The following is a 23,909-nucleotide window of genomic DNA, read 5'->3' as shown; positions in this document are numbered from 1 at the left end:
AGGTTTTGCAGGCTGCTGTTTAGGGGGCTTGTTCCCTCTTTGGGGGTGTACTGTGTGTGTGTTTTTTTTTTTTTTGTTTTTTTTTAAAGGTGGGCCCCAGTTGTTTTGTTCGAGCTCCTGTTACCTGGTTGGCTATGGTTTAGCCTTGGGAATTTTTTCTTGCTGTTCTCTCCTTTCATGTTTGACACTGCTTTGGGACGTCCCAATGGTCAAGAAGATCAGGAGCTGTGTTCGTCAATGAACGATAGAGAAAATGGGATTTTTGACTTACCATAAAATGAATTCCTCTATGGAGTTGTATTACTTAGGACACTGCTTGTAACAAAACTGAGTACCTAATAGCATAGAGGGGGAGTATACCTCCTAGGATTGCCCATAGGCATAGTCATGTTCTTTTTCTGCTTAGTGTCCTACTCCTGTAGGGGGCAGTAAAACCCAATGGTCAAGAAGATCAGGAGCTGTGTCCATCAATGAACATCAGAGAAATGGATTTTACAGTAAGTCAAAAATCCAATTTTAATACTTGCGTTATTCCACATCCACTTCTTTTTCAGTGAAACCGTTGCCTTAGAGCCGTCTCTCTTCTTTACTCCGGCCAGTAATCGCAGCTTTTGCTGTTAATCATATACAATGCAGGACCAGCAGTCATGCATTGCAAGTGAGGACGCCATGGGCCTGTCCTAAAATCCAGAGTGGCAAGAAGAGGAGAGCATCAGCTGCCAGGGGATTAAGGGATAATGTACGTTTTTTGTTTTGTTTTTTTTTCCCTTTGTACCTTAGGGTTCTTTCACACGGGCGCTCCGTATGTCCGTATTTCATCCCATTTTTTTGTGGATGGAAAAACATACATAATGCATGTCAATGGGATTGCGGATGTCAGCGGATGACCATCCGCTGACATTCGATTTTGCGTCCTTTCAGTTCTGTTCCGTTTTTTGGAACGGAACAGAACCCTATTTTTCTTCCGTTTAAAAAACGGAAAGGATGCAAAATCGGATGTCAGCGGTGTCATCCGCTGACATCCACAATCCCCATAGACATAAATTATATCCTTATATCATCCGCAAACGGATGGGACGATATGCGGACATACCGACCGGATGACACAAATGTCATCCGTGTCCGTGAAAAAAAAAAAGTGCAGCAGCGGAATAAAAAAATCAGAGAGGCCATGTGAAAGAGCCCTTAGGCAAAAAGAAACATTACTTTTGCAGTGTGGGGGAAGCCCTGGATTGGGGAATGAGATTTACAGCCTTTTTTGCTAACCCTAGACCTAAAGAGCATTTATTCCCTGCAATGCTGGAGCACCCCACTTCAAGTGTTTTTTTTTTTTTACCCTGAAGTTCAAGTTTACTGGAGTTTTAAGATCACCAAAATAATACTTCTGAATTTTCCAATCGAGTCCAGAGGGCATGGAGACTTTGCAAAATCTTAGCAAAGCATATTGCCAACCATGTGATCTGCACAGTTATGAAGTAGGCATGTCCACTAGAATTCAAATAAAAGCCCCTGATGAATCAAGATGTGTAATATTTCTGATACAGAATTGAACAGATTCAGATCTGTAGAATAGTCAAACTACCAGACATCCTTATGTGTGTCATTTTTACTTTGAGAAAATATCAGTAATTTTCTAAATTCTCTTATCTTGTAGTCGGGTCACCCCCTTCCAGAGAGCATAACCAGGTCAGGGTATTATTTGTCTGCCACAACACTCCATGTATCTGATGGTGTGGGGCAAGCCTCATACAGTCAAGACCATTTCTTCACTCATTCTGTTCTTCCTGCTAATATTCTAGCCAACTCCCGCAGAAAGTAGGCCTCCTAGAGTTAATCTTTTCCCCATTACTGTCATACCCTGCCTTGTTCTGCACTATCTCTGAGGAGGTGGCCATCTTAATAATGGTGCAGGGCTTTGCTTCCTCTGAGTTGTCCCCCCTGATGACTATTGGTGTAATATTCAAGAAGCTAAAGGAGCATACAAAGAGGAAAACTTGGGTCATGGTACTTTATGTGAGGTCGGCCAATATGCTAACAAACAAGATATATAAAATCACAGAATAGTAGTTAATTGATTTATTGGATATTTCATAATAAAAACACAAGTAAAATATATTCTAGACATACACAATAAAAAGACTTGACATAACGTAGATACGTTCCATATATAAAAGTACATTCCATATTGTCTCAACAAATACATATCATAACAACCGTATATCATGAACAACACTTTGTCAGTCTTTGAAAGGTATGTCTTCATAACTGTAAGCTCTACGTGTTTCGTGGCTCACCATCCACTTATCAGGAGCATAATTGTAAATTGTATCTGTAATTGTAAACTAATATTTGAATATAAAAAATTGAATATTTATAAAGAGGAATAAAAACAAATTGCTCCACAAATGTAAATGTATATGAGATCCAATTGCTTACATTCCAATAACTTAAGTAACCTATAACTAAAAAAGAAACCCACCCCAGAGGCAAACGTTTCACCTGGGGCTGAGGCGGGTACAGGCCATCCAGTTGCAATGAGGGGAGAGGAAAGGTGGAAAACCAGCACTGAGGAGGGGACTAGGGACACATCAAATGATTCCAGAGGTGTGAACACATGTAGTGACCAGATAATCTAGGGAATGTGATTAAAAAAAAAAAAAAAAAAAAAATATATATATATATATATATATATATATATATATATATATATATATATAATATATTATGTGTGTGTGTGTGTGTAGAGTATCTAGTGATGTGGTCTACGCAAAGCCCAGGAATATACTTTTCAAGAGGAATTTAGGACAAACCATAACATTTTCAGGGTAATCCTTTTGACACGACTAACATTTCTAGATGTTGCCTATAAGGTAGCAGACTTTCCTGTTTTCAATCGTAGTCCACTTTAATACCTTTTTTTTTTTTTCCCTGAAATTTGTTGCATAACTGCGTGATTTGGTGAATTGTGTAACTCTTTGTAGTTTGACTTTAAGTGGCAGGTGTAACTTTAGTTTAAGGTATATTGGCTAAATGGCCACTTCATCCCTATAATTTGGGCATGTGTGGATAGACTTGTGAAGGTAATCCTGCTGCTGTATTAGGCTCGGTTCACAATACTGCGGTTGCAATTTTGCCACGATTTTCAGTGCAATTTATTAGGGATGCACCGAATATTCGGCGGCCGAACATTATTCGGCCGAAAATGGAAAAAATAGCACTTTCGGTGTTCAGCCGAATAAGTCAAAAGGCCGAATAATTTTGTGCCGAATAATAGGGCTGAACGATAGTCGATATGATATTGACTATCGTTCTGTGGCCGTAGGCGATATTCATATCGCCGAGGTCACGATATTTACAGGGGGAAGGGACTCGGAGGAGGACAGGAGGACTCACAGACTTCCGTGTTAGGCAGGGGAAGCCGGGACACTTCAGCGGTGAGCATACATACATTACTCACTCGTGCACTGCAGCCCGCCCCACACATTCAGTGAGTCTTACTCTCCTCCCTAGTTTTTTTAATGGCACATTCAGGAAGCCAATCACGCCGTGATTAGCTGCACAGCGAACCAATCACGCGTGCCTGCACACCTGATTGGTTCCGCTGTGCCGCTACTCACGGCGTGATTGGCTTCCTGAATGTGCCATTGAAAAAACTAGGGAGGAGAGTAAGACTCACTGAATGTGTGGGGCGGGCTGCAGTGCACGAGTGAGTAATGTATGTATGCAGCTGTGCTCCTTTCCAGGCTCCTACTAGTCCACCTCCAGCCTCCTACTACTACCACTATGAGAGACTGTCTGTCACTGTATAACCTGATCGAGTCCACACTGACACTGACTGACTGTCACTGAGTAATTGATGTTACCACATTAACCCTGACCTGCCCAGTGCCCTGTATCTGCAATTAAAATTTGCAAGGCTGCCTGCATGCTTCCTGATTTCCATTCCCAGCATCCTTCCCAATCCCTACAGTGTCACTAACATTAACCCTATGGTACAAGGCTGCAGTGTGCACTGAATCCCATTCCCTACAGTAACATTTAGGGAGAGAGACATGAGAGGACAAGAGAGATAGAGAGAGAGACATGAGAGGACAAGAGAGAGAGAGACATGAGAGGACAAGAGAGAGAGAGACATGAGAGGACAAGAGAGAGAGAGACACGAGAGAGGACAAAAAATTGGCAAAATAAATGGAAAAAATGCGAAACACCGCGTTCGGTATTCGGCCTTCGGCCTTCGGCCAAACGTTTCATTATTCTTCGGCTTCGGCCAAGAATTTCATTTCGGTGCATCCCTACAATTTATGTAGTGCACATTTGATACGACTTACCTGCGTTTTTGCATATTCAGTAGGGCCAAGTCACACTGTAAATGGCACCAAAGTAGCACAGGAACCTGTGGCATTGATGTGATTGGGCACCATTGAACATCATTTGATTTCCCTTGTCCTGTTCTGTGTGACTTAAGTTGCATCAGAAATCACACTAGTAAACTAGCACTTAAACCTCAGGGCAAATTAACATTATTTTTTTTTTTTTGTCTTCCTTGATGGATGTATGTGTGTGTATATGTATATGTGTGTGTGTGTATATATATATATATATATATATATATATATATATATATATATATATATATATATATATATATCTGTATGTGTGTATGTGTGTGTATGTGTATATATATATATATATATATATATATATATATATATATATATATATATATATAAATATATATATATATACACACAATAATATTTATTCTAATAATAACTAACAGTGAACATTGTCAAACACCAATACTGTACTTGTTTTTTTCTTTTATTTTTTTTATTTTTATATTTTTGAATTAACAAGCGTTTAATGGCTTACCTAACTCTTTCCTATAATGTGTTTTTGATGCAGGTAGAGTTCTCTTACCCACCCTTGATACCCGGGGAAGGCCATGACAGCAACCTTTTACCGGAGGAGTGGAAGTACCTGCCATTTCTTGCATTGCCAGATGGTGCTCACAACTTTCAGGAAGGTAATATCATATGGTATTCGAACTCAAACTAGATAAATTAGTGAATCGTACGAGCAAGCTAAATGTATGCATGTGGCTAGCTTTTGACTAACGTTTCCTTGTTTGGTAAGGTTAGGTACTACACCTATCTAAATAAATATATTCAGTAAACCGTATCCATCACACTTTCACTTCCTTACTGCTATTTATTGCTAACATGATACAACTGCTGTTAAGCCCCAGTTCACACCGAATCCGACCTGGAAATTGTGCTACTTCACTTGAACATGATTTCATAGCTGCATGTCAGACTTGGCTGACATCTGTGCGACTTCATGCACACAGGACGGACCTGAAACCGGCAAAACTAGTGCAGGAACTTCTTTTTCAGATCAGTGCAGCACTGCAAAGTTGGCATTGTGCCAATGTTAACAGTTCCATTACCAAAAATAGGGTACGATTTGTCACGCAATTTGGAAATTTCAGATCGCTGGACAAGTCGCACCGGTGTGAACGAGGCGAATAGCGCAACTGTGCTACAATGTATTTGTGCTTGCAAGGCACACTGATTTAAAGAAGAAAAGTAAAATGGGTTGTACTAAGTAAACACACTAAAGTAGTACATTGGTTTAATGCAGCTATGCATTGCTGCTTTCCAGTTATTTAACTATTATTACCACTTCAATACTAGCGGTTGTTTATCCCTTTTTTATAGATTAGAGATTTTTTTTTTTTTTTTTCTATTCCGATTTGGTTCAGTGGACTTTGTAGTAATGTAGTCACTGCAAAATTCAAATATTTCCACCTGCCGCTGCATGGGGTAACCCCAACATATTGCTTCTCTTGCACCCTTTCAGACTGCGGACTGATCAGAAGACTTTATGAGTAAGCACTGGTGTTCAAAAGTATCAAGGTGCTTTTGAGATTACTACTGTACTGGTGTAGTTTTTTGTATCAATAAAACCTACTGAATACCAAGGATCCTGTAGCGGACCATTTATATTGTATTCTGGATTTCAAATTACTTATTTTAGTGAATTGATTTCTACATTATTGCTTGAGATAAAGATGGCTTGCTTTTTTATTTCTATGTATTTTGAAGGCAAAAAGTATTTGGATTTTTTTCATGTGCTTGGTAGTATTCTATACACTACTTACTGTAGAGACATTAAAAAATGTTGATGCTATATTAAGGCCCAATTGAACCTAAAATTCACTAAATACAGTCCATGTTCATTAAAACAAAGGTGACAAATGTCCCATATGTTTTCTTTCTTAAAGTAGATGTAAACCCTCACATATACCAAGTGAAGTGAACATCCTCAGATGATACACAGAGATTAAACAAATCTCCCTACATAAGTTTTACATGTATATCTGCTGTCTTCAGCTTGCTATATTCTTTAGAAAGTGCACATCGTGTTAGAATTTTTCTCTTCCTGTTCAGCACTGGGAGTGTAGTCTTGGCATACACTGTGAGATAGCTGTTTGGATAAAAGGCACACACCCCCATTCCACATAGGCAAAGGAAGAAAGAAATGTGCTGTGAATAGACAAGCTCTCTGCTAATCTATTTATAGTACCCACCCAACACAAATTTTAGCCTGGTTTTATCTTGGTTGTGGAGAACTTGTCAGAAGTTATCATGCTGATAACTGAAGAACAGAGCAGGAGAAACAAGGGACTCGGGGCTTTGGAGAGAGAGAAAGCACTGCAGATATCTGTGACTAGGTCAAACTTCATGAATCAGGTTTACATCTACTTTAAGTAGTAATAGCCTGAGTATAAAAACCTGCCCCCTGCCAGCAGCTCGGACCCCTAATCTCTGTGGGAAGCAGAGGTACAACATGCCCCTATTGACAAACAAGTAGATGTACTGTCGAAGCAGCACCTATTCCCTGCGCTCTGAGTGGTGCAATCCTCTATCCAACTCGACTGTAGACTTGTAGATGAGAACAAATGACACGGCAACTTTATAATGCTTCAGCCTGGCAGCCCCTCACTGGACCAGGGTGGTCCGGAAACACTATGAACGACAAACAAACACAAGGGCGCACCTGCCTAGTGCATTATCTCTTAAACAGGTTTATTAAAATAATGTATTAAAAATACTCCCAAATGAGTTTCTTGATAAAAAGCACATATATAAATCAACTCTCCCCTTAAATACCGCAAAAAAGAAAATGCCCTCTCTGGTACTTAAGAACAAATAATAAAGAGAGAATAAAAAAAAAAAAAAAAAAAAAAAAATGGGGGGGGGGGGGGGGGAGAAAATAAAATGTATCCCCAAACTATGTTTAACCCTACCGTCAGACCACATACTATTTTAGACATAACTTACCCCTTCTCCCGAGGTAATATATATATCCCACATCTTCCATTTTTCCGTGTGTCCATCTCCTCTATGCTGGGAGGACGCGATCAGATTTTCCATCCTATTAATCTCCTCCACCCTCTTGAGCCATTGAGCAATCTGCGGAGGAGTCGTCTTCTTTCACATAGATGGTATACATGCCCGGGCGGCATTCAAAAGAGGGTAGAGCATAGATTTTTTAAAGGCCCCAAGTGGAGCATCTACCACATGAAGCAAAAAAAAAGCCGGATCGTCTGGGATCTTCAATTCCGTGAATTTTGCTACTATTCTTCGAACCTCTCCCCAAAAAGTAAGCAATATTGGGCACGACCAGAAGATATGTAGCAACGTACCCTTTTCACCTCTACATCTCCAACATCGATCTGATGCCTCAGGGAAAAAACGATGAAGACGCTCCGGAGTGTAGTACCATCGTGATAAAAGTTTAAAATTTGTCTCCTGCGTCTTCGTGCAAATCGAAGAGTTCAAAGCTAGGTAAATCATATTCTGTTTCTGCTGTACCGTAAACTGACGTCCAATATCTATTTCCCACTTCTCCACCCAGGGTAGTACAACCTGGTCGTTCTGAGGCTGCAGCAAACTGTACGATTGAGAAAGGGTATGAGATAACACCTCTTTTCCTATACATAAAGCTTCGAAAGGGGTCAAGGGCCTAGAATAGGCAACTGGCATCAGTAGAGAGGCTAAAAAATGGTGGGTTTTAATGGCAGACCAGAACTGAAGTGCAAAAGGCCCCCCTTCTGACATCAATTCTGAGACAGTTGGCCAGCGTGGCCCTATCAAAAAATGGGAGGCCTGATAAATCCCTTTGTCCCGCAAAGCTACTAACTCACGATCCGAAGTTCCCGAAGGGAACAACGGATAGCCTAGTATCGGTTGAATGGGCGAGGGCAAGGGGGCCAGATGTTCAATCACTGTAAGAGTGGTCCCGATCAGAGGATGTCGACGAACCCGAGATGGAATATTACGGATGCACCATGGTGCTCCCTGTATTGGAAAGCCACATTGTGCCTGTTCCAACTGGACCCATAGTTTAGAAGTAGCATGTCTACACCAATCTAGGGCCCTACATAGGTGGGATGCCTGTTGGTATTTATGAATATCTGGAAAGGCCAAACCCCCCATACATTTCGGCAATGTAAGAAGATTTCTGCATAGCCTAGGTTTTTTACCTGCCCACACAAAACGAACAAAAAGAGAATTGGTCTGACGCAAGAACTGTCTAGGAATCTTTACAGGCATCGCCTGAAACAGATACAAGAATTGAGGGAGGATGCACATTTTTAAAAGGTTGCATCTTCCAAACCAAGAGTGTGTTCCCTTCACCCATTTATCTAGTAACAACCGGGTCCTGGTCACAAGAGGGGGGAAATTAATAGAGTATACTTTTGAAGGGTCTGGGGGTATCAGAGTACCCAGGTATTGAAGTGCCATATCAGTCCACCGCAAACCAAAGCTAGTCTTCAAAAGTTTTGTCATAGCCATGGGCAACCGGACCCCCATCGCCTCCGACTTTCCAAAATTGATTTTTAAATTGGATAGTGTACCGTATAGATCAAATTCTCTCATCAGGTTCGGTATGGACACCGCTGGGTTAGAGATTAAAAAAAGCTTATCATCGGCATAAGCCGAGACTTTATAATGGCCCCGTCCTACACAAATCCCACCTATGTCAGTATTTTGGCGGACCCTGCTAAGAAAAGGTTCCAGAGTAAGGGCAAACAAAAGAGGTGACAGGGGGCACCCTTGCCTTGTACCATTCCGGATTGCAAAATTATCAGATAAAAACCCGTTTGCCTTCACTTGCGCGCACGGGTCTGTATAAACCGACTTAATCCAATTAAGCATAGTGTCCCCTAGGCCAATATGTCGTAGTACCAGAAACATAAACCGCCAATTCACGCGCTCGAATGCTTTCTCAGCATCCGTACTGAGAAAGACACTCGGAATGTCTCTGGCACTTGCTGCTTGAATCAAATTAAGTACTTTGACCGTATTATCCCTGGCCTCCCTCTTAGGGACAAAGCCCACCTGGTCAAGGTGGACCAAAGATGATAGATGTCCACTCAACCGAGATGCCAAGATCTTGGTGAAAAACATAAGATCTAAGTTGAGGAGGGAGATTGGTCTATAACTACCACAGGCCGAGGAATCCTTCCCTTCCTTGAAGAGAAGGGTAATATGCGCCCGAAGCGTGTCGCTCTGAAATGGAGAGTCCTCTCCTACTGAATTGAAAAGCCGTATTAAGTGAGGACTTAAGATGGGGAACAATGTCTTATAGTAAGCTAACGTGAAACAATCAGGTCCTGGAGCTTTCCCTGGCTTAGTGGTAGCAATGGCCTGCTCCACTTCTGTGAGAGTAATTGGTTCCTCTAATATCTCCACGGCCTCTCTTGTAAGACTAGGTAGATGTTAGGAGTTTAAACAACTCCACGCCAATTGGTGACCCATTATGATTATTTCTTGTACGGATTAGAAATAGGGGGAAATCTCACTAGTTGACAATACAAACTTTGAAAAGCTCTATCCAAGAACAAAATAAAGTTTTGGCTGTAGTTGGTTTTTAAAGTATGAAATACTTTATAAAAGCTACTGCTTGTCAGCTAGTCCCTTGTGTAGTTACCTCATATAGCTCAGGTATCACTTAACATGTAAAGAAACACAAGAGGGCACTTCTAGGTGCAGTATGTAAGATTAATTTACTAATAAAAAGCAAATAAACCACTCGTATAGAAGAATAAAAAAGTATATGTCATAAGCTCTATTGCCATCATCCAGAAACCCATGCAATGCTAAGGTGATTGGGAGCAGAACCACCAATAGGAGAGGATATACACGCTCTGCAGCTGATCACACAGCATGGGAACTAGACATATGCCGGTTTTCGGTAATTCGATATATCGCGGTATTGCATAGCCACGGTATTGTTATTGTGGCATTTTTAAAATACCGAGTTTCTCTGTCAAGTCTGCCTGACTTGTAAATTGATACATTTCAGTGAGCTGGATGACTCATTCACTCACACAGCTAATGCCTATCAGCAAAGTCTCCCAGTAACTATAAACAAAAATGATTACATTTGTATTTTTTCCTTCCCTCTGCCAGGGAGAAAGGAAGTTTAACCTCTTAAAGACTGGATCTTTTTCTGACACTTGTTGCTTGCAAGTTAAAAACAGTTTTTTTTTTGCTAGAAAAGTACTTAGAACCCCCAAACATTTTATATATTTTTTTAGCAGAGACCCTACAGAAAAAAATGGCGATTGTTGTAATATTTTATGGCACACTGTATTTGCGCAGCAGTCTTTCAAACGCAATTAATAGACTTTAATGAATAAAAAAAAAAAAAAAACGTAACAGTAAAGTTATCCCAATTTTTTTTTTTTGTTACACAGAGAATCGTGAGAGAATCGTGATCTTTATTCCAAGCTAAAAAATCGTGATTCTCATTTTGGCCAGAATCGTGCAGCTCTAATATATATATATATATATATATATATATATATATATATATATATATATATATATATATATATATATATATATATATATATATATATATACACACACACACACACACACACACACACACACACACACACACACACACACACACACACACACACACACACACACACACACACACACACACACACACACACACACACACACACCAGCCCACATTACATTATTATATAGCCATCAAGCAGTGTCTGGCCTACCTGGTGATGACTGGTCCTGGCGCTCTGATCCGATGGCCTGGTCTTTAAAGGGGCAAATCCTTGCGATCCAGAAGTGGTTAAACCTGCAGGAGGACCGGTGTTTTTTATCTATTAATGACTTTACTATTGCTTTAGGCCTGGTTCACATGTATGCGGGTTGGCGGTTCACATGTATGCGGGTTGGCGGCCCACATTTGCACAGGCATAGCAGCCCATTGATGTGAATGGGCTTGAGCTGCTATGCCTGCGTTTTCAGCTGAAAAAAGGTGCATGCAGAATTTTAAAAAATGCAGTGGCCATGAAATCCATCCTTCTTTTGCACCATGCGACTTACCTGCCGTTGCTGCACACGCAAACTGTTTTTAAATGCCGTGCCCACGTATACAAAAAATGCAGAAAGCTTGCCAGAGCAGGAACTGCAGGTTAGTCGCATGGTGCAAAAGCAGGATGGATTTCAAGGCCACTGAATTTTAAAAAAAATGCTGCATGCACCTTTTTTCTGTGGAAAATGAGGGCATAGCAGCCCGTTCAAATCAATGGGCTGCTATGCCTGTGCAAATGTGGGCCGCCAACCCGCATACATGTGAACCGCCAACCCGCATACATGTGAACCACCAACCCGCATACATGCGAACCACCAACCCGCATACATGCGAACCACCAACCCGCATACATGCGAACCAGGCCTAAAGCAATAGTAAAGTAATTTATAAACAACACCTCCTTCAGGTTTAACCACATCTTGACCACAAGGATTTGCCCTCTTAATGACCAGGCCATCGGATCGGAGCCGAGCGCCAGGACCAGTTATCACCAGTTAGGTCATCAAGCAGCGTCTGGCCTATTTTAGGCCTGGTTCACAGAGTCTGTACTGACTGACTATATAATAATGTGCATAAGTGAACCAAAGCCCCTAAATTCAGCAATGAAATTGAAGTGAGGTGGAAATTTAATAATTTAAATTTAATAATAGAATACCGTGATAATACCGTATACCGTGGCAAAACCTTAATCAATTAATCGCAGCATGAAAATCTGATACCGTCACAAGCCTAATGGGAACTTGGCCAATGTTACTCCAGGAGGAGTGAAGGGCCATTGCTGCACATTTCAAGGCAACCACACCTCTTTTTCAAGCCTGTGTGACATCAGGCTTGTGAAAGAGGCGCTATTACCTTGAAATGCGTAGCCATGTGCTTTTTATTCTACTGCATGTGTGTGTTTATTTGCTTTTTATTATTATATTGATCTCCCATACTGCACTTAGAAGCACCCTCTTGTTTTTCTTTGCATTGCTACAGATGTTCTTTCTATCTACTGAGGAGCTGCACTGAGTCTACCTGTGATATAGCCTTTATAGGTCATAGACCTATTGGTCATTATGAACTTTCCACTATGAACTTCACCACTCTGGAGCTTACTGGCTTGTTTTGTGGTGTAACAGATCTGTTTTTGTTGTCACTTTACGTGTTCATTTGTTAACAGTATTTATGTACCAGTCTAAATGATTTCTACACAATCCACAGTGTTATTTATTACTCATCAAAACTGGTAATACGGTTTTATTTTTAAACCACTTGACAGCGTTAAAGCCGAATGACGATTACAGCGCGGCCGGACAGTTCTGGGAGGGCATCATATGACGTCTCCTATGATCGCGCCCGCTGCAGCGTGATGGCAGCGCGCTCTGTGAACAGTGTCCTCCAGGCACAGCTGATCACAGATCGGAGTAAAGAGCCAATTGGCGGCTCTTTTAACACATTATCAGCTGTGTCCAATCACCGCTAAACACGATGTAAACAAAAGTCTGCATTCCTTTCCTCACACTGACAGCACAGTGTCCTGATTATCAGTGCAGTACCAACAGTGCCCACCAGTGCTGCCAATCAGTGTCACCTATCAGTGCAGCCTCATCAGCGCACATCAGTGAAGTAGAAAAATTACCTGTACCTATTTTGGGTCTTAATTTTTTATCTTAAAAAAAAAAAAAAAAACCCAGTAGTAATTAAATACCACCAAAAGAAAGTTCTATTTGTGTTAGGAAAAAAAAATAAAAATTTTCATTTGAGTACAGTGATGCATGAAGGCGCAGTTGTCATTCAAAGTGTGAGGGCCCTGAAAGCTGAAAATTGGCCTTGGCCAAAAAGGGAAGTGCCCAGTAGGCAAGTGGTTAAATTCCTATTTGCTAAAGCCTAATTTTTGGGGATTTGTACTTTAGAAAGCAGACCCACTATCCGAACTGCAGTTTTAGTTTTGACTAAGTTTTTTTAACCTAGGCATGCAATTCTGAAGTCTTTGCAACTGTCAGGTACTGATCAAATTTTAATGTAATCTAACAGTCGTTTAGATTGGGAAAGTGTGAAAGTTAACTAGTCCGTCATGTTCTGTATATAAAGATATCAGTTCTATTTTGCAATGTGTGACATATTAATTTTTCATACAGCCACACACAGCAGCACCCTCCTTAATGCTGAACTACATCTGCAGACAACTTTTCCAGCTGGAGATGTAGGTTTAGATCTAACCATGAAAAGAAGGGGGACTTTTTTCTTGGTTACAGTATGTTATAGGTTTAATATGTGGGAAGAAAGATTCAGGTTAACACGCGTTTCATTAGAAGGTTAATGCAAAATAAAATATGTATTGCCAATATTTAGCAAATTAAATCTATATAAATCCTTAGTGTTACTAAACCCAGGACTGTACATTCACTATATCTGATATCGCACAGTATGCAGAACATGAAAATTCAATTATTTTAGTAAATATCTGCTAAATACATTTTTTCATCAGCAGTATATAGCAGTCTTGTGACTTCTATCAGTTCCTGGTGAAGCTTGTAGGAGGAGTTTTCATACTGCACTGTCTTATCAGGATCCCGGACCCTCTGTCTGGACAGTGCTGATTGGCCCTGGGCTAATCACATGCACCATCCCATGAAAGAAAAAAAAAAAGAAACCTCTTTAGCAATACACACCAAACTGTGCATGTGCAGCCTGACTCCAAAGTCTGTCTTATCCAGACCTGTTCTGGAGTCAGTGAAAGAAGAGGAGGATCTGTGAATACAAGATCAAGCAGTCTTTTTACACAGTGCAGAGGATTAACCCCTTAGGTACCACAGTGAGTATAACACGCATTCTTTACTGCATATAAACACTGATTTTACTGTTGTGGGTTTAGTAACCCTTTAAAATTGCGTAGAAAAAGTAATCAAATGTCCAATAATAAAGCCGATCCTCAGTGATACAACAGAACTTGGTCCAAGCAAGTTCTTGTGCAAGAACTTGTGCAAGTATAATATAGATTTAGTCCAAAACCATCAATAGGTGATAAAGTGTCCCAGTTGTGCTCAGAGGTCCATCACCTCATCCCAAGGAAGTGAACACTCACCAGAGATGATGGCTGCCATTACAGCAGCCAAGCCACCTGTAACTTTAGGTCTTTGGATCAGACATCCACTGGAAACAGAAGGGTAGCACCCAATCTCATCATCCTGATTCACTCCCCAGTATCGTCAACTAGGTATTTAAAGCTCACCGGGAGCCGATAAAGTGCTCAGTAATTATGTTTTTTCAGAGCTCCTTATCACAGCCTCCTGGGAGAGTTTCCACCAAACTTCACTTTGTTCTTCACATTGCTTCCAGGTCTTCGGGTTGTGACTACTATGATGGCATGGAGCATCTTTAGACCCTGAAGATAGAATTGTGCTTGTTCTAGAGCTCCAGTGTTTTTTCTTGACTCTGTAGTATAGTCATTTCAGCGAGAGCTGCTCAATTATGAATTTGGAGGTTCATTTGGGGACATTTTTTACCCTACCGGTCCCTATAACTGACAAAAACACCCATACAGCAATCCCTTTATTCAGTAATGTCCTAATATATTTAGGCGCCATCCCCTAGGCTTTAGTGTGTGGGTACGCACACCCCTGTGGGTAGATACTTAACTAGTTTCAACCCGAATAACCCATTATTTGTTTTTTCCAGAATTTCAAACTCCGGAGACTTTAATGCATTTAAATCTTGTAAATGTTTGTTTTTGTCTTTGTAGACACTGTGTTTTTTCACCTTCCACCTAGAAGTGGGGAACGGAAGACCGTTTATGGCATCTCTTGTTACAGACAGATTGAAGCAAAGGTATTACCCTTATTTTTTATTTTTTTATCTTTTTCAATAATGGATGTCTCCCAACTTCAGATTTGTTTGATTTCCAAGGTCCTGATCCTACAGACAAAAAATAAATGCATATTATGGCCTGGTTCACTTGACATGGCCTGAGTCCATTTAACATGGTTTCCTATGGTTCACGAGCACATTGGAAAGGGTCAGGGACTTTTATTTACTGCAGCAGGTTGCATTTTTGTGAAAACACATAAAAAATGTATAGCACTGCCCCCATGGGAGCTGCTTAAATTGGATTCCCCTGGGTTAACCATAGCAACAGACAATTCAACTTGTAGCTTTAAGTCCTCGGCTCAGTTAATAAACAGTCCAGGAGATTTATTTTTTTGTATTTTATTTTGGAACTGGGATGGGAGAAGGGATGAGTGGGATACTCCAACTAGCAACTATGCACAACTTGAGGACAACTATCTGTGGTGTGTGCGGCAAGGCCGCTGCTTCACTTTGCCACTGAGGTAAAGGTTTTAAATGATGAACAGTACTAAGTTTCTCTTCAGGGTCTATCTCGGCACCCCCTTTCTGACCCACTGTGTGTGCTGGCCTTTGTCCACTGACTCTCCCTGGAGTGGTCCCCTTCCTGGGCAGACCCCTGGCAAGCTCCCTGGTACTCACGGCCATGGTTTTTTCACAGGATTCTCTGCCACTGCTCCACTGTCAGTTTCCACAGGGCCTTAGCCCCACACTGGGCCGACTGCCTGTGACCACTTCTTCTCTGACCGGAGGAGAGACAGCCATCAACCTCCTCCTGGGACCCTGCTTCCCGCCAAAGATGCCCAGTCACATGTGCCCTTGGCTTTTATGAACAATCCCAGGATGCACTGCGGTTGTGCCCTCCCACTGGGACTATCAAAAAAGCCTGTGTGTCACTGGCTGGGTTTCCTCCACTGTCCAACAGGCTCCCTTATTGGATACAGTGGGGACACTCCCTCAGACCAAGTGAATCACACATGGACACATATAACAGGCAAAACTAGAAATCCTACTCCCTAAGCAGAACAAAAACCAAATGGTTTTTACCTAGCACCTGACTAGGAGGGTGCTACAAATGCATAAAATGCATTTCTGCTGGGTTATTGCTGGTTTCTTCTGCAAGATGACAGACCACTCCCAAAAACACAAAAGGCTAGTGAAAAAAAAATGCACAAGAAAAATGCATCAAACGCAACATGCATAGATGTGAACCGGGCCTTATAGCCTTGTGAAGGCTCACTTACCTACCTTGTGAGGTAAATTCCACCACAGCGCCACAGTCACGAACTCTCTCATTAGAGTAATCATAAGAGCACCTTTAAGTGTCCAAAATATACAACCTAATTTCTCCCCTCTTCTGCTTTTATTTTTTTTTTTTTTTGAGCTTTTGTTGTTATAATATAACTTATTTTATGCTGTACCACTTTATTCATGCTCTTTGTTTTATAAATATTAAAGATATGTTTTTTTTTTTTCTTTTTTATTAAGCTTCTGAGCTTCTGACCGTCGGCTTGAAGAACTGCTTGTACTGGGGTGATGCCTGCAGGTAGCGGCCCCACCCGGTACTGATTTTTAAAGTTGACAGTTGGCTTTCTGGTAATAACAACCGATGCGGCTCAGCAGCCACTTGCCTGTTATCCCAAAGAGCAGCAGGGGGACCCAGGTGACCAGCCGGCACGTCCGAATTCGGCTTCAATTGGGTCTCAGACGAAGTAACCCGGAAGCAACATCACAACATCACTGCTGATGTACTCGGCTGCCAACTGTCATTTTGAAAAAATGACCATATTCAAAAATGCAGATTTTGGCATGTGGAATATTTTTAAGTGCAAAGATGGGGTTTGGGGTCTTAGACGCCAGATCTTTCCATAAAGAGTACCTGTCCCTGCCTACTGCTGTCACAAGGCATGTTTACATTTCTTGTGTCAGCAACAAAACTGATTAGATTTTATTTATTTGTTTATTTATTTTTTTAAAGGAACAGTGAAAAAAAAATAGGAAAAAAACATTTTTATTTTTTTAAAGCTTCCCCGTGTGCTCGAGCACCAAAGAAAATGCATGCGTACGGTGCGCCCGCAAATGTAAACGGTATTTAAATCGCACGTGATGTATCGCCGTGATCGTCGGAGCGAGAGAAATAATTCTAGCAAAAGACCTCCTCTGTAACTCGAAACTGTTAACCGTTAAAAAAAAAAATTGAAAGCGTCACCTATGGAGATTTTTTAGGTATTGTAGTTTGCCGCCATTCCACGAGTGTGCGCAAAACTGTAACATGTTAGGTATCTATTTACTCGGCGTGACATCATCTTTCACAATATACAAAAAATTGGGCTACCTTTTGCTGTTTAGTGTTTTTTTTTTTTTTTTTTTTTAATTCAGTGAAGTCTATTTTTTTTTTTTTTTTTTTTTTTTTAAATTGCTTTTGAAAGACCGCTGCGCAAATACCGAGTGACATAAAATATTGCAACGACCGCCATTAAATTCTCCAGAGTCTTTGCTAAAAAAATATGTTTGGGGTTCAAAGTAATTTTCTACCAAAAATACTGATTTTAACTTGTAAACCACGTGTCAGAAATAGACTTGGTCCTTAGGTGGTTAAAACATTTTATTCTGAAAAATATTTTCTAACTTTAATATAATCCTATGTTTTGCAGACTTTGAAAGTACGTCAAGCAGATGTTACCCGGGAAACTGTACAGAAAAGTGTTTGTGTTTTGAGTCAGCTGGTAAGATGTTGGTTTTATACTGCTTCCAAAGAATACATGAAGTGATTCATCCATAATAAAGCATCAGAGGCAGGGGCTGTATTTCTAGACCGAATAATGTGAGCCTTTTATTAATGTACATCCTCAGTCTAAAGACTGCCGGTGCAGTATCTGTAATCTAAACAAGACTAATGTCAGGAATGTAGAAAGCTTTTTGTACTTATCTCGAGGTTGTCTTTTATGGACAGAAAGGTGGAGCTCATGTGGATTTTATAATAGTGAATACATTTATTTTATTAATTGTTTTTGTTGTTTACCGGTTTGTGAACTCTCAAATCCTAAAGCACAACAGAATTACTTTACTGGATTTAGTGGAACGTATATTTCTACTGATCGTAGCCCCTCCAGAAAGTAGGTAATTTTGGAGCGGGTTATGGCTGGGAGTCAGGAGAATGCAATCATGGTAGAAGATAATAGGGAAAGGAGACAGGCAAGAAAGAGAGGTGATCAGGGCTGGGATGCGAAAAGCAGGAGGTGGTCATAGTGTGGTGGGGTGGGTCGGCTGGAGGGAGGAGTAGAAGCTGCTGGTGGAGGAAGACAAAATGTGAACTGATCATAGCTGGTGGGGGGTAGAGTGGAATCTTATTGAGAAGAAGCAGAGCAGAAAGGGATAGTGCTTGGAGGATGAAGAATCATGACAGAGAGGGAGATAATTGTTAAGTGAAGGGTTAAGCTGGTCATACACAGCACGTTTTATCTGGTACCTGGTGAACTGGCCAAATTCCAAGCCATCGCTGGCCCTGCCAGCACCTTCCCACATGACATCCTTCAATCTGAAAATAAAAGGAACCGGGCAAAAAATGATGTCCAAACAGTGGCTGCATCCAAGTGGATGTAGCCACTGTTAGGGTATTATGACAGCAATGGTGCCAACTGTCAAAATACAACAACCAGCAGGGGAGATTCTCCCATCCACACTGGGAAATTCAGGTGTATGGCCAGTTTTAGTGTGGGGGTTTATAATTTTTATTTTATTTTTTTTTATTTTAATTTTATTTAATTTCTCTTGTAATGCAGAAACTAGACAGAAGGGACTTGGCAGATTAACCAAGGTGCAATGCTGTGTACAGTGTTGGTGGATTTACTATGCTTTTCAATAATTTATTAATGTCATTCCTGCCTTTTTTTGAGAAGAAATCATGGTTTAAATACTATGGATGTGTGAAGTGGCAGGGCAGCTAATTGCACCAACCTTGACACGGTTTTTTATAAGGGGTGGGTCCATTTGGAAAGAGGTCACTCATAGCACAGCCAGAGAGGGTGAGGCTGTGTTGCGGAATACAAAACGCGAAAGAAATTGGAGCAAATGCAGCAGCCAGAAAGTTCTGGCGAAGGGATAGCTTCCAGAGAATATAGTGTACACAGTCAGGGAGATCTGCCAGAAAATGCTGACAGTGGGTGAAGAATTGCCAGAAAACAATGCGGGGTACACGCTATAATTTTATTTTTCTCTTTCAACGCAGTGGGCTGAACGAAAAAAAAAAAACGTACATATGTCTGTACTAACACAAGCGATTTTAGGCCTGTTTCACATGGGCTTCAGCTTGTATAAGTGCAGTGCGAACACCAAGCTTTCACAAAAATTTGCAGAACTTTCAGCAAGCTTTTTTGAAGTACCATTTAACTCCAGTTTGTAAATATTGAGCACAGAACCGAATGGGACAGTTGATTGCTGCTTTAAGCAAGCTGTTAGCAGTCTTCAGCAGGCTTTTTCAACAAGCTTCCAAAAGTTCTCAAGCCTGCTAGCAGCTTGTTTTAAAGTGACAATCAACACTTCCATTAGCATCTGTGTGCAATAGATTCCAGCATGCTCGCTCAACAGAAGCCAGTCGTGAGACCAGCTTATCTCGGACAGAGACCTGTACACATGGGTTCTTTGGCTTTTAGGAGAGGGCAAGGCAGCCAATTGGAAAACCCTGGGTTGTGTTTGTCCTGGGGAGCTTGGAAGCACATGGGAGGGTACATAAAGGCAACAGATTTGCTGATTTTTTTTTTATTATGATTTTTTTTTTTTTTTTACTATGACTGCTTGGTTTTGGAGACCGCTTTTAAACCCAATGAGTCCTAATAAATTCCATCTGGTTCCCTAAAAGGAAATCTGGACTCCTGATTTTATATACTTATTGATTCATCCACATCTTCCAGGAATTTTTGTTTACTAAGCTTTCCACTCCTGTTTATCACTGAACTCAAATCCTGTTAGCCTGGCTTCCCAATATATTGCAATGAAGTCAGGAACAAAACTGTAGAAAGAATTTTGATAGAAGTGAGTCAAACAGAGGACAATCATTAATGTTTAAACTGAAACTAAATGCTCATTTTAAATTTAGACTTTAGCGTGATTTGACAAAATGCGGCATACTGTATATATTGTGTTTAAAAAAAAAAAAAATCGGGCTTTTCATATAACCTCTTTTTCAGTCCTGACGTTTGGCTAACGTTTGTTTTTTATATGTATACAGTTAGTATAATATGTGTTTTGCTTATATATTTTTTTTCTTTTGCAGCCATTGTATGGGTTACTTCAAGCTAAACTTCAGTTAATCACACATGCATATTTTGAAGAGAAGGATTTTTCACAGATATCAATTCTAAAGGTATGAAGCATACCCAAAATGTTCTTGTTTTCAAACAGTTGTTTTTTTCCTTTGTCCATTAATGCAGTGGTCCTGGTCCCAGGTGATATCATTTGCTGCTCAATGATTGCAGTACTCTAGTCTGCATCTCCCCAAGGTAATACTTAAAATCTGGCCTGTTAGTGGGCCCTGAGGACCGGAGTTGAGGACCACTGCATTAATGGCAAACAACTAAAGTTTAAAACGTCATTCACTGGATGTTGCCTATAAGTTCTTAGTGAGTTGATTTTGCTTATTCTACAGTGGGTACGGAAAGTATTCAGACCCCCTTAAATTTTTCACTCTTTGTTATATTGCAGCCATTTGCTAAAATCATTTAAGTTCATTCTTCTTCCTCATGAATGTACACATAGCACCCCATACTGACAGAAAAACACAGAATTGTTGACATTGACGCAGATTTATTAAAAAAGAAAAACTGAAATATCACATGGTCCTAAGTATTCAGACCCTTTGCTGTGACACTCATATATTTAACTCAGGTGCTTTCCATTTCTTCTGATCATCTTTGAGATGGTTCTACACCTTCATTTGAGTCCAGCTGTGTTTGATTATACTGATTGGACTTGATTAGGAAAGCCACACACATGTCTATATAAGACCTTCCAGATCACAATGCATGTCAGAGCAAATGAGAATCATGAGGTCAAAGGAACTGCCTGAAGAGCTCAGAGACAGAATTGTGGCAAGGCACAGATCTGGCCAAGGTTACAAAAAGATTTCTGCTGCACTTAAGGTTCCTAAGAGCACAGTGGCCTCCATAATCCTCAAATGGAAGACGTTTGGGACGACCAGAACCCTTCCTAGAGCTGGCCGTCCGGCCAAACTGAGCTATCGGGGGAGAAGAGCCTTGGTGAGAGAGGTAAAGAAGAACCCAAAGATCACTGTGGCTGAGCTCCAGAGATGCAGTCAGGAGATGGGAGAAAGTTGTTGAAAGTCAACCATCACTGCAGCCCTCCACCAGTCGGGGCTTTATGGCAGAGTGGCCCGACGGAAGCCTCTCCTCAGTGTAAGACACATGAAAGCCCGCATGGAGTTTGCTAAAAAACACCTGAAGGACTCCAAGATGGTGAGAAATAAGATTCTCTGGTCTGATGAGACCAAAATAGAACTTTTTGGCCTTAATTCTAAGCGGTATGTGTGGAGAAAACAAGGCACTGCTCATCACCTGTCCAATACAGTCCCAACAGTGAAGCATGGTGGTGGCAGCATCATGCTGTGGGGGTGTTTTTCAGCTGCAGGGACAGGACGACTGGTTGCAATCGAGGGAAAGATGAATGCGGCCAAGTACAGGGATATCCTGGACAAAAACCTTCTCCAGAGTGCTCTGGACCTCAGACTGGGCCGAAGGTTTACCTTCCAACAAGACAATGACCCTAAGCACACAGCTAAAATAACGAAGGAGTGGCTTCACAACAACTCCGTGACTGTTCTTGAATGGCCCAGCCAGAGCCCTGACTTAAACCCAATTGAGCATCTCTGGAGAGACCTAAAAATGGCTGTCCACCAACGTTTACCATCCAACCTGACAGAACTGGAGAGGATCTGCAAGGAGGAATGGCAGAGGATCCCCAAATCCAGGTGTGAAAGACTTGTTGCATCTTTCCCAAAAAGACTCCTGGCTGTATTAGATCAAAAGGGGGCTTCTACTAAATACTGAGCAAAGGGTCTGAATACTTAGGACCATGTGATATTTCAGTTTTTCTTTTTTAATAACTCTGCAACAATGTCAACAATTCTGTGTTTTTCTGTCAGTATGGGGTGCTATGTGTACATTCATGAGGAAGAAGAATGAACCTAAATGATTTTAGCAAATGGCTGCAATATAACAAAGAGTGAAAAATTTAAGGGGGTCTGAATACTTTCCGTACCCACTGTATATTGAAAGGAATACAGATAGGGAAAATGACTGGAGAAGGATTTGGAAGTACAATAATAAGAAAGATAAAGCCTTGGTACAAATATATTTTAAGTACTTAAGACTTACTTTTTATTTCCACATTGACCTTTCTATCTGCTATCCCCATTGATTTTGTGCTGCTCAATGGTGAACTCCACACGAAAACTGAAAATTAACAGGTAAAATGCTTGTAGAAAGACTATCTACAGTGGATATAAAATGTCTACACACCCCTGTTAAAATGTCAGGTTTCTGTGATGTAAAAAAATGAGACCAAGATAAATAATTTCAGAAATTTTTCCACCTTTTAATTTGACCTATAAACTGTACAACTCAATTGAACAACAAAGTGAAATCTTTTAGGTGGAGGGAAGTAAAAGTAAAAAAACTAAAATAGTATGGTTGCATAAGTGTGCACACCCTTAAACTAATCCTTTGTTGAAGCACATTTTGATTTTATTACAGCACTCAGTCTTTTTGGGTATGAGTCTATCAGCATGGCACATCTTGCCCACTCTTCTTTGCAAAAACACTCCAAATCTGTCAGATTGCGAGGGCATCTCCTGTGCACAGACCTCTTCAGATCACCCCACAGATTTTCAATCATTTACAGGTCTGGTCTCTGGCTTGGCCATTCCAAAACTTTAATCTTCTTCTGCTGAAGCCATTCCTTTTTTGATTTGGATGTATGATTTGGGTCGTCGTCATGCTGAAAGATGAAGTTTCTCTTCATGTTCAGCTTCCTAGCAGAAGCCTGAAGGTTTTGTGCCAATATTGACTGGTATTTGGAACTGTTCATAATTCCCTCTACATTGACTAAGGCCCCTGTTCCAGCTGAAAAAAAAAACGCCCCAAAGCACGATTTTGCCACAACCTAGCTTCCCTGTCCTATCTTTTGGAATTATGGCCAAAAAGTTCGACCTTGGTTTCATCAGACCAGAACACATTTTCCCACATGCTTTTGGGAGACTTCAGATGTTTTTGCAGAATTTAGCCGGGTATTCAATGTTTTTCTTCGTAAGAAAAGGCTTCCATCTTGCCACTCCATCCCATAGCCCAGACATATGAAAAACACGGGAGATTGTTGTCACACAGCCAGTACTTGCTAAATATTCCTGCAGCTCCTTTAATGTTGCTGTAGGCCTCTTGGCAATCCCCCTGATCAGTTTTCTTCTCATCTTTTCATCAATTTTGGGGTGACATCCAGTTCTTGGTAAAGTAATAGCTAGCAAGTAATTGCTAGAGCAATGAATCTTGCCTTCTATTCTACAAGTTTAACTTGGCCATTTGGCACATTGTCTCTCAATTTCTTTTTTAACCCATTTCTTCTGCGCTGTGAAAAATTGCTCTGTTACTGCTATG

At 40.8% G+C, this 23,909-nt stretch overlaps 1 protein-coding gene across 1 annotated transcript in view; it reads left to right on the top strand.

The window, feature by feature from the left end:
* Nucleotides 1–23,909, top strand: part of AVL9 (AVL9 cell migration associated) — a 122,722-nt gene that overhangs the window by 24,957 nt on the left and 73,856 nt on the right. Inside the window, exons 2-5 of the mRNA XM_082258829.1 lie at nucleotides 4,906–5,026; nucleotides 15,146–15,231; nucleotides 17,901–17,972; nucleotides 20,519–20,608. Coding sequence (XP_082114955.1) covers nucleotides 4,906–5,026; nucleotides 15,146–15,231; nucleotides 17,901–17,972; nucleotides 20,519–20,608 — 369 coding nt within the window. The remainder of the gene's footprint in view (nucleotides 1–4,905; nucleotides 5,027–15,145; nucleotides 15,232–17,900; nucleotides 17,973–20,518; nucleotides 20,609–23,909) is intronic.

The sequence above is a fragment of the Pelophylax lessonae genome, assembly GCF_965119305.1.
Source record: "Pelophylax lessonae genome assembly, chromosome: 5".
NCBI classification, from domain to species: Eukaryota; Metazoa; Chordata; class Amphibia; order Anura; family Ranidae; genus Pelophylax; species Pelophylax lessonae.
The sequence above is the reverse complement of the archived record's forward strand: the minus strand, read 5'-3'. Positions and strand labels throughout refer to the sequence as shown.